General features: G+C 41.0%; 1 protein-coding gene across 2 annotated transcripts; it reads right to left on the bottom strand.

The window, feature by feature from the left end:
• Window positions 1-1,161: 1,161 nt before the first annotated feature.
• On the bottom strand, window positions 1,162-13,337 carry LOC101479214 (sodium/potassium/calcium exchanger 3). 2 transcript variants are annotated; one of them, XM_076874625.1, is made up of 17 exons: window positions 12,814-13,337; window positions 12,495-12,593; window positions 10,885-10,961; window positions 10,699-10,773; window positions 10,203-10,287; window positions 8,571-8,674; window positions 8,421-8,495; window positions 6,832-6,857; window positions 6,683-6,736; window positions 6,451-6,587; window positions 6,005-6,174; window positions 4,713-4,980; window positions 3,614-3,780; window positions 3,414-3,528; window positions 3,224-3,336; window positions 2,139-2,204; window positions 1,162-1,958 (listed from the first exon to the last, which is right to left on the bottom strand). In XM_076874625.1, exons 1-17 carry the CDS (start codon window positions 12,920-12,922, stop codon window positions 1,848-1,850), a joined length of 1,851 nt encoding a protein of 616 aa, XP_076730740.1. In that variant the 5' UTR covers window positions 12,923-13,337; the 3' UTR covers window positions 1,162-1,847. The 2 variants fall into 2 exon arrangements, with proteins under 2 accessions (XP_076730740.1, XP_004545595.1); XM_004545538.2 differs by having other exon boundaries at window positions 6,086-6,174.
• Window positions 13,338-13,381: the final 44 nt, after the last annotated feature.

Raw genomic sequence — 13,381 nt, 5'->3', positions numbered from 1 at the left:
TTCATTGTTATTTCATTTTTGTCTTTTCCTGAATTATTCCTTCCTTAATTATGATTATGGACGACTATTCAACTGCTTGTTAACAAAATGATCTGCTTACTTAACCAAATGGCAGCAACTCACTGAATTTAGACAGGTCAGTGCCACTTGGAAAAGACAATTCCAGTGATTGTGAATGTGGCACCAAATGTACTGGGATTTTCCCACACAACCATCTCTTGGGTTTCCAAAGAATAATCTTAAAAAGCACTGCAAAAAGACCAGGCTGAGCATATTCTCTGGAGAAAATGCCTTGTTGATGTCTGAGGTCAGAGGAGACTGCTTCAATGTGATAGGAAGCCAGCAATAACTCAACCACTCATTACAATCGCAATCCAGTAGAGCACCTTTTAGATGTTATCAAACGGGAGAATAACATCATGGATTTGCAGGTGACAAATCTGAAGTAGCAAAGTCAGACTGGATGTTTGCCTGTTCAGTGCATTTGAGCTTATGCATGCTGTCACAAACCTCCATAACACTGCTTCTTTACCTTTTTCTTTATTGAAATCATATTGCATATAATTAGCATTTTCCCTATCATTAAAATTAGCCGACGGTTGTGGAACTGTCCATGGTGCTGAACTGCAGCAGGTAAACACCCCTGACTGTTTTTAACCTAGCTTCGGTATCCATTCTAAAACGAGAGCGCCACTTTGTTAAAGTAGCAACAGCGTTTACATACATCACTTCTGTCATCTGCTTTAGTAGGTAAACTGCTGACAGGACAAAGTTAAATTAGTTTCCATGTCCCAAAAACCAATTTCAGCCTCCACCTTTGACCATGGCTGTGGCCCATCTGGCCTGTTTGCCATCTTGGTGAATAAAAGTATTAGGAAAAATAAACAACCAAAGTTTGCTGATGATGTTGCACCGATCAAGAGCTGGGTAAATTAATAGAAATGAATGATTTGTAAAAATTAAGGTGTGGAGAAATGCCAGAAAATGTCTGAGAACTACTGTAGGTTTTCCCGCTTCTTCGGGTCCATTCAAAACAAGTTTAAATTTAGTCCTCTTTGGTTTAACTCTTCTGAGATGTTTTAATCTTTTTCGCAACAAATGTCACAGTGCCGTTAAATATTAAAAGTGTGATTAAGAATTTCGAGCCTCAGAAGACAAACATCACAGAACAAAGATTTTTATTGCACTCGTAACTCAAAGACATACACTTCAGGACTCTCTCCAGACAGACATTTATAAATATCTTGCAGAATATATTCATTGTTGTTTCAGGAAAAATTAAAACAACCTTTGTGTTGAGAAGCTTTTAGCAGGGGGGAGGGGGGCCTACATTGTATACAAAGCCAAGACAACAGTGGCTTAGTGCAAATATCTGGAGCGTGATTAGCCATGCTATGCTATTTTTACAGCTACAGATACAAAGGCGTGATGAAAACACAAAACTTTACATGAAATAAGTGGACAAACCGAGAAGCAACCATATACACTTACATGTGAAATCATCTGCTCGTTGAGGTTACTTGTGGCAGTAATAATAAGTAAACTAACACACTTTGGGGTTCTTATATAATATTTTAGGTTTCAGAATACAAATTCCATATTTTATAAATTTCTTGTGAGACAGTGCATTATCATCGGGTTGGAAGTGCTACAGTACAAAACTCTGTAAAAGACTCATTTATCAAAGGTAAACAATTTCGCTTGTAGGCAGCCGGTGTCATAGTAACGACTATCTATTGTGGAAAGCCACTTTGAAATGAAACCATAAATCATCTCTCCGTACGTTTTTCATTAATAATGGCAGCAGGGGAGGAGGGCCGTTTGTTTGCGTGTAACGGGAGTGTCGTCTAAAGCTGTTCGAAACCGACGGAGCAGAGCAGGAAGACAGCGTACAGCAGCAGGAGGCAGACTCCCAGCCTGCGGTCCAGCCTCCAGTGGTTCATATGGACACAGAGGACCTGAGGAGTTACGGACAGAAAGAGGCACACGGGGAAAAATTAAATAAGTGCTTTTTGTTTTGTTGTGTAATCACGAAATATGTTAGTGAAAATGGTCTCAGACAGTGATGGGTGGTCTGTTTGTTTTTGTACACAATCTCACTATTTGATCTGTGCTTTATAACATCAGGAGCTACTCACAGTAAGCGTGACTGAGGCCAGAAGCAGAATCACTGAGTACACCAGGCCTTTGCTGTTTATCGTCACCTGACAGGACACACAATGTGAAGTGTGTAACGCGCTGTTTTAAAACACTTGCAACATGTTCACAGTCAAATTTTGGTTTTGGCCAATGATTTTTAATTTTGGGGCTTTTTTTTTTTCATTTTTAAATGAAAAAAACTCACACTGTTTAAAAGGGATTTTGTATGATTTTTCTTTCTCCCTGTCATTTATTTACCATTCCAGTGGACAGCATTTCAAATAAAGAGATCAGCACCTGTACAGGTAATCCCTGTGAGCTAAACACTCAGGCTTCAGACTCCAATTAAATAAAACAAAAACACAATGTATGATGCCACGAGAGATCCTTTACAATTGGTAGTTTCAGAGAACTCTGGCACAAGCACAAGCACAGGAACCCCGCCTACCTGCTGTTCAAACCTTTTGTTTGTGAGGAGCATCCAATCAGAACAAAGCTTAAAGAAAGGATGAAGAGAGCCCATGACCTCAGAAAAAAGTTTTTGGTCTCTTGCAACTCCTTGAATAAATATCTGGTTCTGGTGCATTGCCTTACACACACATTAGCTGTGTGTGTCTGCTACTGGTCCTCAACAAACAGTTTACAGAGGGCTGTAGCGACAGCTGCTTTCACCGCTAAAGACAGTGTTTTGAGAGAAGTAACAGTGAATCAAAACAATAAGACTGCAGAGCTGAACTGTGATCTGGATGAGCATAATCTTCACATTTTAACACTGATGTAACCTTCAAATACTAGTTATAGCAGCTTTGAATTACTTCTTCATTACAAATCAGTTACAAATCAAAAGAAATGGTAGTTAACAATGAAAGAGTAATTCAGTAGTTCTATAAATATTGTCCAATTACAAATGTAAGTTTTAAAGGTGCCTTGAATATCATGTAAGGTACTTACAAAAGTTTTCTTCAGGTGCCGAGCGACTTTTTTTTTGTCTCGTCAAACACATTTCATGGTAATATTGAAGCTATGCTAGCTTACATATCAAAAGTAAAACTGAAACTGAGGTACAGAGAACAGCTGGTGTTACCACTGATCCATAGCTGACTATAAGAGTCCTCAGCGCCCAGGGAAAGCCCAGACCCAGCAGCACATCAAAGATATTACTGCCAATGGAGTTGGACACAGCCATGTCGCCCATCCCTGCAGCATAACAACATCATATGTTCACATCTTCATTTTCCTTTCCTTCATTAAATATTAAACACACAAATACACACCTTGTCGGGCGACAATGAGACTGGCCATGCAGTCAGGGACACTCGTGCCAGCAGCCAGGAAAGTGATGCCCATGATCACATCTGGGATTCCAAATGTATAGCTGATTATTGTCACCTTAAGAGAGGAAAAATGGTCATGCGCCTGTGTGTGTACGTGTGTGTTTAAACCAAATGTGTGTGTGTGTGAATGTGCATCATACCATCCAGACCATGAGGTAGGAGAAGAAGGCTATCCAGAGTGTGGAGGACAGGAAGGTGAGCAGGTACCAGCGCTCCCACCGCGGCAGGTTACAGTCAGGGATGGTGCAGTAAAGCAGGACGCTCACAGGCCAGGAGAGCAGCCACTTCAGACGCACACACCACCCATCTGAGAACATGATGAAAACACTCAGAAATGCACAAACAAGGTGAAACACACACACGCCCACCAGTTTGCCCAGAGGCGTCCTTACAGTTTAATCTGAACCCTTAAATTATTCACTGGCACAGCCTGGATGTGTCCGCGACTTCTCCTTTTAACTAACTCCATCAGCTATCAAATACTGTAAAGGATTATCTCTACAGTGCCTTGATGAATAATTATATTATTATTTATCAAAGCAGGAAGTTCTGGCTGATTCCAACGACAGAAAAAGCCTTTTAGAAGATCGACACAGTCTCTCATCTGCATTTTCTGTGGAGAGGAAGATTTAATTGGCTGTGGATGGCAAAAAATGGCATCCTGTGACCAGGTACATGATCGAGCTTCAGGATTAATCTTTTTCTGTGTTTCCTGAGTTTTAAATATGTAATGAATATTAACATCATAGTGGGTAAAACTCTAGTTATTGCGAAAAGCAAAAAGTGTGTGTTTTTTAGTATTTCTTTGACGCAGTATGGCTTACATGTGCATTTCAGATACTTTGAGAGTAAGTTTTGTCTCTTGCTTTTCCAAAAGACATGTTTGATAAGACTGACTAGCTCAAGTGTCGTAGTTCAGTCCTACCCTATAGACATGTTTTTTTTAGCAAAAAAGTTGACTTCTGTGTCAGGACCAAGTTTGGCCTAAATTTTTAGATATATTGAACTTTTAAGAGGAATCTTGTTTTGCGGCTGGATGTGAATTGCCGTGAAGATGGTGTGTGGTGGTGGTGCATATATTTGACTGTGTATTGAACATATGCAATACCTGAGATTCAATCTAACGTTAGGCGGATAAACTCACATCTAAAATGATTTCCTTTATAGCATAATGATGTGAAACACATCCAAGTATTAAAACAAAATCCCAGTCGGCCTTTCTGTGAGGCCGGCTCTTACCTGGCAGGACAAACGGTTTGAAAGGAACATTCTCTTCATCTTGGTCCTCTTGCTCCTCCTCCTCTTCCTCTTGCTCCTTGGGCTGTCCTCCCCCACATGTCTCCCCTACTGTCTCTTTACCCCTTTCCAACTCTCCCTCTGGTGGCTGTCTCTCTCCCTCAGGTGCCGTCCCATTCTCTCTCCCCCAAGGCCCACTGGCTCCCGAACCTTCCTCCCCTGAAGCTGCCCCTTCCTCTGGGCCAACCCGAGCCCGAATCAGCCTTTGCCTCTGTGGGTGATTGGTGAGGGAAGTCAGGAGAAATTTAAAAAAAGAAAGAACTTTATTCAGGAAAAAACAGAAACACGTGAGAAACACTGCAGCAGGGTTATGGAAATGAAGGTAGTTAAGATTATTTGAACTGGCAGGAAGAGTGATTATGCAGCTAGACAAGTCTTCACATTCACCAGAGGGGATTTAGAAAGCTTTATTTTGGTGGGGGTGGGGGTGGCATGGAGAGAGCAGGCATAGCATTGGCAGGTGTGCTTTAATTTGATGCTGGAAATGGCAATCACAGAGAGAAAGCTGAGAGAGTGAGGAAGCAGATTGGGAGATTGGGGTCTTGTCTGCTTTTGTGTCTGGGCTAATATTATGCATTAGGCTGCACTCTGTGTTGGTGTGATTTCTTTGTGGGCTTATTAGATGGCATCTGTGTAACAATGGCAAACAGGATGTTGTTTGATATGCCAGTACACATCTCCCCGTTTGCCAGTTTGTCTGCTATAGATGCACCAATTTAGTGTCTTCTTATTCCAGTACCACAGCTTTGGGTTCCTGCTGATGCTGTGTACTTCTCCCTAACTAGTTCTAGGTTTCAAGAAAAAGAAAAGAAAACCACTGAATTGAAGTGTTTATATTTAAATCTAAATTAAAATGGTAAATGGTCTGTATTTGCATAGATGGTATAACACTAGTCGCTAAGGACCCCAAAGCGCTTTACATATCCAGTCATCCACCCATTCACACACTGGTGATGGCAGCTACATTGTAGCCACAGCCACAGACAGAGGCGAGGCTGCCGGACACTGGCGCCACCGGGCCCTCTGACCACCATCAGTAGGCAACGGGTGAAGTGTCTTGCCCAAGGTCACAACGACCGAGACTGTCCAAGCCGGGGCTTGAACCGGGAACCTTCCGATTACAAGGCGAACTCCCAACTCTTGAGCCACGATCGCCCACCAAAATACCACCAAGCCGGCCGAAAAAGCCAGGGCAGCTTGATGTTATGCAATGAGTGTGAGCATGTGCAGTGTACCTCGCTGATGACCATGCGTCCTGCCATGCGCAGGCAGGTGAAGGGGGGGAAATGCGGGGTGATGAGAAGACGGAGGCTTGCCTCTGACAGAGTGAGTTGATGGGGGTGCGAGTTCAGTAGCTCATCCACCATCACGACCCCTGAATCCTGACCGGCCACCACACATGAGTCTTGGAGACAGAAGGAAGAAAAGCAGAAAAATGTTTAGTGGGAGATAAAAGAAGAGGGGAGGACAAAAAGGACACAGTGTTACGTAGAGAATAACTTTTGTTCGTCAAAATGGTCTAGTTCTATTTCAGCCTGTTGGAAATCCCCAGGGGAACACAAGAACCTTATACTGACAGCTTAAACTGTGTCACTAGGTCTGCTGGATGCTGCTCAGAGGCTTGGCAAACTTTTTCCTGTTTTGGATGTACAAGCACATGTACAAACACGACCCTTTTCACCTGGTTTCAGCGGCACCATGTCATTGTCGCCGTCTCCGGCGTTTCCGACAGCAGTCGTCCGTCGCAGACCGCTCAGACACGGCTGACCTGCCCTGCTGCAGTGTCTCTCCACCAAGCAGCACAGAGATCTGTTAAACCTTCACAAAGCACAACACATGAAGATGCTGCCTGTGGTACGTATAAAACATGTTGTGGCTTTAGGTTGGAAATATGAGCAGAAGCAAAGACTCACTTCATGATGATTATATAGAGTCCATACATAGAGATCAGGATGATGGTCTCCCACCTGAAACATGCACACAAATACCACCACAGATTCACAAATACCCACACAATCATCCAACGCACACTGGCTGCAAAAAACGTTTACCACAGTCTTACCACAGGACTTTTTCATCATAGATCACCTGCAAAAAAAAAAGAAGGAAACTTTAATGCCAACTTCAATTAGTTTTTTAGAAATATATTTAAACCATAACTCACTGCGAGAAGTTGCAGTATAGGCATGCAAAAGATTGTTTTATAAAGAATGAGAAATAATAAAAACTGGCCAAAAAACCCCAATATTAATGTCCTGTAATAATACAGGAGGTGTGTAGTTTTTCCTATACTGTTAGCCCTATACTTTATATAGTAGTTAAATCAGACAACTAAAAAAAAAATTATTTGGCGCCCTTCACTGTGCACACATGAAAATCTGATCTACAGATTTTGAAAGGTGGAGCTGGAGCAGAGGCGGGTTGCAAAAGGGCTTGCAGATGTGCAGCAAATGTAGGGCTGCTAAAGTACCGATAAAAACACACGTTATATGGAGAATTACCAGTGTACCAGAGTATGAGCCGTGACTTTGTATCCTACTTGATTTATCAATTAAAATATATACTTTAGATGCACCAGTTTAACATTAGAGTCATCTTTCATTTGCTTTTATTCTTGCACTAAAAGGTGCTTCCTTTCAATTGTAGGAATAATGTTACATATAACGGTGAGTATTTCAAAATCCAAATCCAGTTTATTTATATAGCACGTTTAAAAACAAAACGTTTGCCCAAAGTGCTGCACAGAAACACAGGGTAAAACACAAGGTACAACCACTGACACTCACATAAAACATAATAAAACACATAAAAACCATATCAACTCAAGCCAGTCTGAACGCTATCGAAAAAAGGTGTGTTTTCAAAAGCATTTTAAAAATAGGAAACGAAGATGCCTGTCTAATATTTAAAGGCAGCGTATTCCAAAGTTTTGGGGCCATAACTGAAAAGGCTCGTTCTCCTCTACGTTTAAGCCTTGATTTTGGGACAACCAACAGCAGCTGGTCAGCTGATCTGAGGGTCCGTGAAGGAATATAAGGCTGAAGTAACTCGGAAAGGCATGGGGGAGCAAGACCATTAAGGCATTTAAAAACCAGTGTTAGGACTTTGAAATTAATTCTGTGATGAACAGGAAGCCAATGAAGAGAAGACAGGATAGGTGTTACATGTTCATAGCTGTGGGTACCAGTTAAGAGGCGGGCAGCAGCATTTTGAATGAGCTGAAGACGAGCAAGAGATCGTTGGCTGACTCCAAAAAACAGTTCATCACAGTAGTCAAGCCGTGTTGAAATAAAGGCACGTATTACCTTCTCCATGTCACGTCTTGACAAAACTGGCTTCAGCTTAGCTATTTGCCTCAGCTGGAAAAAGCTTTTTCGCAACACCAAACTAATATGTTTGTCCAATTTAAAATCTGAGTCCATAATGACTCCCAGGTTTGTCACACGCTGCTTGATATAAGACCCTAGAAAACCAAAATTTACGAGCGGGCTGCATGAAATATTATTAGGTCTAAATACAATCACCTCCGTTTTACTCTCATTGAAACTCAAAAAGTTCAAAGCCATCCAAGCTTTGATATCTTCAAGGCAGTTCAAAAGGATTTCAGGACTTTTCATCAGTACTGAGTTTTGTACTGTAGAGATTTCTCACCAGAATAAGCACCACTATGGAGAGGATGTAGAAAACAGCATCACGGAACAGAGGCCACCAGCTCAGAGCAATGGGCTGCAGAGAGAAAGGAAACATGAAACACTGTGAAGACTCCGTCAGGCAGCAAGGGGTGCTCTGTAGTGTGCGTACCTGTCCTGCAAAGATGCCACAGATGCCGATGATAACCAGGATGTTAAAGACAGCTGATCCCACAATAGTTCCCACGCCCACGTCACCCTTTGTGATAAACACGGCTAAGTCCAGAAGAAGAAAGATCAAACTGAAATCATGCACACGTGTTTTATCTGCAACAGTGTACAAATTAAGAGTTTCTCAACAGAAGATAAACACAGTAATTCATCTGTCAGTTGACACCCAGAGGGGCTGGCCTGATGTCTTTCATGTTTTGTAATATTTACCGACTTATTGCCTAAAGTCAACTAAAGTCAAAGCAAGACTTTTTTCTTTCAAGATTAAAATATATTGTATCAGAGGCCGTTTTTGAGGACATTTCCAAAGGCAACATTGATTTAGAAGTAAGGCTTTCATTTTTATAAACTGTAGGTCAACATTTGTTTCAGAAAAAGCAGAAAAAAGTAGTTAGTAGTTAGTCTCAATAAAGGATCAGAGTCACAATACAATAATATCACAATATACTGCTAACAATAACAATGGCTCGTGCTACAGTGATGCTGCAATACCTGATACAAGACAGTTATATCTGATATGTTTTATCTGTGCAAAAGAAGAAGAAAATAATGCTAAAAGGCAAAATGTAGAAGTGATGTATTTAATTATTGTACTGTAGTGTCACAGTGTATGGGCAACATTATTATATAAGCAGTTACACTTACTGACCTGCTGTATATGCTTGTTTGTGTTTAACGTAATTTTTTAACTGTAACAAAAGAATTTCCCATATCTGGGATAAATAACGTACATCTTATCTTATAATATATTCACCTTGGAAACGTTTATTCCTTTGAACTGGTTGAATTTTTGACATGTCTGAGCTTAATGCACCGACCTGGCCTCAGATTAACGTACTTATCAATAAGCTTAGAGTGAAAGTCCCAGAAAAAGGCAACAAAGAAACAGAGCTGGGGATGACAAGCACAGCTTAAAAACACAGAGACTAACTCAGTGAACACACAGAGTATCTGACAGAGGCTACAATGGAGACAGGACTGTTTACTCAAAGAGGGAGTGAGTGAAACTCAAAACAAGACACAAGAGACAACTAACTAACAAAGTAAAAATAACAACAGCACCCAACTAAACACAGAGATATGAAAGCTCACACTAAAAAATAAAAACACAACACAGGGGGAGGCTGGAATAATGAGCTGAAAACAAAATACACGGACAAACACAACCCTCCACTAGGAAAACAGTTAAGTAAACATAGAACTATAGACTCTGGAATAGCAGGAAAAATCAGAACATAAACTCCAAAATATAAAATAAAGGTTTTATTTAATTTTATTTAATTTTTTTTATCTTATTTAAAAAAAGTGAAAGTTTATTTACTGAAACACTGTTAATGATTAAAAAAAAAACCTGCCCCACAGTGACATGATAAACCATCAAGCAAAAATAAATGTTGTCTTCTTGACATCTATGATTAATGATAAATGCCTAAAATTAATCACTGCTAGCTCCCTATGTGCACTTTTCTCTGTCCTGATTAGACATTGTCTCTCCGATTGCCTCTAATTGGAGCACTGATGGCAGAAATATTGATCTAACCAGCTGGAGGGAATGACTGACTGGGATACTGACCAATCAAAGAAGTGAAGAGCTCAGGGGCGGAGCTCCCAGCTGCCATGAAGGTTGCCCCGGCAACATCCTGACTGAGCTGAAGGTTCTAGTGGATGGAGAGGGGAGATTAAACAGGCTTAAGGATGAGGATGGTCATATTTGGTATTCTTCTGTCACAGGATTGATCCTAATAAATACGGTGTGTTTATCCAGAGCCTGCCGTAGCCAAAGACCTCTACTGCTGTCCAAAAACTACTAGAAAAACATCAACTAAGGTTACATTTGTCCAATGAACATGAACACTAGTTTATAATTTAATACCACAAGGCTTAAACAGAGAGTTCTGATAGACTAACACACTATTGTTTCATGTCTTTAGAGATGAATTACAGCCAGTAAAGAAAATACACTCGCTTCTTACCCTTTAAAGGTTTTTTTTTTACTTAATACCTAGAGTAGAATGGGAAACTATCAAGTATTACTTTACTTTCAGCCATTATAGATTTCTGCATCGTACCTCTGACACTTTTTCCAGTGATGGCACAAAGTAAACATCACAGACAATGGCCAGTGCGTGAAACATGTAGATAGCCTGAGAAATACAGCAAACGCATTACTGAAGATTTGGTTTAAGATGAAAATAAGAGAAAATACAGCATTTTATTATGTCAAACGCAGGCTTTCAGACAGATGTGATACTCACACAGAGAACATGAAGGAGGACTGCACCCTGTCTCCTTTGATCCACAGTAAAGACGTCTTCAGGAAACTCACTGATAGCTTGGGAAAAGATGGATAGAGTGTAATCTAATGACATGTGGAATTAGGAAACAGTGTTGGACAACAAAAACCAGTTACCAAGTATTCTAATACATTACATTTTAAACACGACTCCCTAAAACCTGCACTTTTATCTTCTGATATCTGAAGATTATTTTCTGTCATGTCTCAAAATTAACTCACAATGACTTTAACACACTTTCTTTAAAGGAGGATTTGTTCCCTTGGAGTTCAGAGAAGAGCCGCAGGTAGGTGGTTAAATGAAGGCTGTGATTAGAATTATAACTCAGCTCCACCCTGAACCTGCGGGCATTTATCCTTGCATGCGTCAGATCTAGAATTGGCGTATCTCAGTTTGTTGAATGTATCCTGTATCTTGTCTAGACACAGCTTGAGTTTAAAGTCACACAACCAGGAGTCCAATTGCATTACAGCTGTATTTTCCATGCTCCTCTTATGACTTCACACTATCCCTCACGCCATCCAAAAACAAGTGTTTTATTGACTTTCTTTGTCAGTTCTTCTAAAAGCAATTCCAATTATATTGAAGTTCAGAGGCATCTAATTTGGCTGAGCGTCACCATGCGTCACAGCCTTTCTCCTCCCAGCAGAAAGCGATTGCTTTGCTTGGCTGCACTGTCTTGCACATAAGCTCATAAATACCACAGCTCACTGCAACATTTAAAAAGCTTTTTTTCATGATACAGACGCAACAATAATCTGAAAAGCAGCCTCCCAAGTGACTTCCCCTCAAGGTTTTCTGATTTAACTGTACATCAGATTTTTTAAACTGCTTTTAAAAGTGAAAGAGATATCAATGTGCAGTTAGAGGCAAACACAAATCACACCTAAGAGGCAGAAATGGCGTGATGTTGGTTTAATTCAGATCATGATCAAACTGTATATTTTTAGCATCAGAAACCACATGATGCTCTTAAAAATAGAAATATGATAGTTTGAACAAAGCTTTTAAGTTGATCTGCACTATATTTCCGTGAGGCAGGAACTTCATTCTGACTGAATACAGCTCAGTGTGTTCTGTAAAAATCTCAAGCAGCCACACAGATTCAAGCATGCATAAGCAATGGTAGAGCGGCTGATGAGAGGTTACTAATCAGCGGGTCAATACCACAAGCGGGCACTTTGAACAGCTCCAGATGCACACTATATCAAACCACAAACTCAGTTTCCTAGCAACCATCAAAGACCTAACTGTTTTTAAAACATATATATGTACTAAATTTAAAGAAATGAAAGGTGGACCAGAGGAGTAAAGGAATGCACAAGAGGAAATAGTTCTTGATTTAAGGAGATAAACGAAGATTGCACACTTTGACTGCCATAAACACACAAGGGCTCAGAAGGTCACGGTGACTGTACACAGGTTATCCAAACCTGAGCTCATTCTAGCTCAACACACTGATGCAATTAGACTTTTAAAGTTTTGTAAAGATAATGTTCCTGTTGGCGCATCATGCACGTCTATAAACAGAGTGTATGTGAAAGACACAAACACGTGGTAAAGCACCTCACCAGATCTAGAAGCACCCCCAGTCTGGTTGTCTTCTTTTTGCTGGATGAGCTCCCTCTTGAATAAGGAGCTGCTGTGATCCACAGTTGGTCTATGGTAGTCTAAAAAGAGTAATTCACATATGAATACAGTTAAGCTATTTGAGGATATAAATTCAACATAACCTTTTATGTAACTTTAATGTGTTTCTTTACTAGTATCCCGCTAAAATAATCTGTACAACGTGACATTTGCCTTAATACTGCAATTTGATTTGTTATAGCAAATAATGAAAGTATAGGAGTGGTTAAGACAACTTTAAATCAGAGTCTTTATACGCACCTGTAACATCACAGAAGTGAAAGATCCAGGCGGCTGCGAACAGACCGACTCCACAGACGCAGAAACGCCGGAGGAGGCGCGTCTGCCTCGGTCTTCTCGGAGCCTTCATCCCGCCTGCTGCCGCCGCTCGTCGGCTCTCCGCTCAGAACATGCCGCTGCCCCTCTTCCTCGGACTCCTGCTCTCAGACCGAATACAACTGGCCTGTTGATCTCTTATTCTGATTTATTGTCTATCTTTCTTTGCTCCATCCAATAAGCAAGCGGATGTTAAACAGGTTCGGCCTGTCCACAGCATCTCCGGGAGTCAGTCAGGACTAACCGTGCAGCATCCACACGCTTCACATACATCCAGCGGATACTTGCACACAATGAATCATCAGCCAGCGCCTATTTGATAATATCCCGTCTTTCCTCCTGATCTAAATCTGATCTGCTGTTTATGATTTTCCCGTCGGGGAGGAGGGTTTTTTTTCCTGGACCTACAGACTAGAGCGCCTTCAGCTGGGTGGGGCGACGCGAGTGAAATACTGATAACACGAAGCAATGATTCAAGTGTCACGTGAAGCGC

This window comes from Maylandia zebra, linkage group LG2 (assembly GCF_041146795.1).
Source record: "Maylandia zebra isolate NMK-2024a linkage group LG2, Mzebra_GT3a, whole genome shotgun sequence".
Taxonomy (NCBI): Eukaryota; Metazoa; Chordata; class Actinopteri; order Cichliformes; family Cichlidae; genus Maylandia; species Maylandia zebra.
Note: the sequence above shows the minus strand (reverse complement) of the source record. Positions and strands in the feature narration are given on the sequence as shown.

Bases quoted from the DNA above. Each gene is read 5' to 3' on its own strand.
- LOC101479214 (XM_076874625.1), bottom strand. From the start codon at position 12,922: ATGAAGGCTCCGAGAAGACCGAGGCAGACGCGCCTCCTCCGGCGTTTC. The intron at 6,175-6,450 runs GTGAAAAGGGTC...TCTGTCTCCAAG, and splicing joins CATGGTGCCGCTGAAACCAG to ACTCATGTGTGGTGGCCGGT. The intron at 4,981-6,004 runs GTACACTGCACA...AATCACCCACAG, and splicing joins GACGCATGGTCATCAGCGAG to AGGCAAAGGCTGATTCGGGC.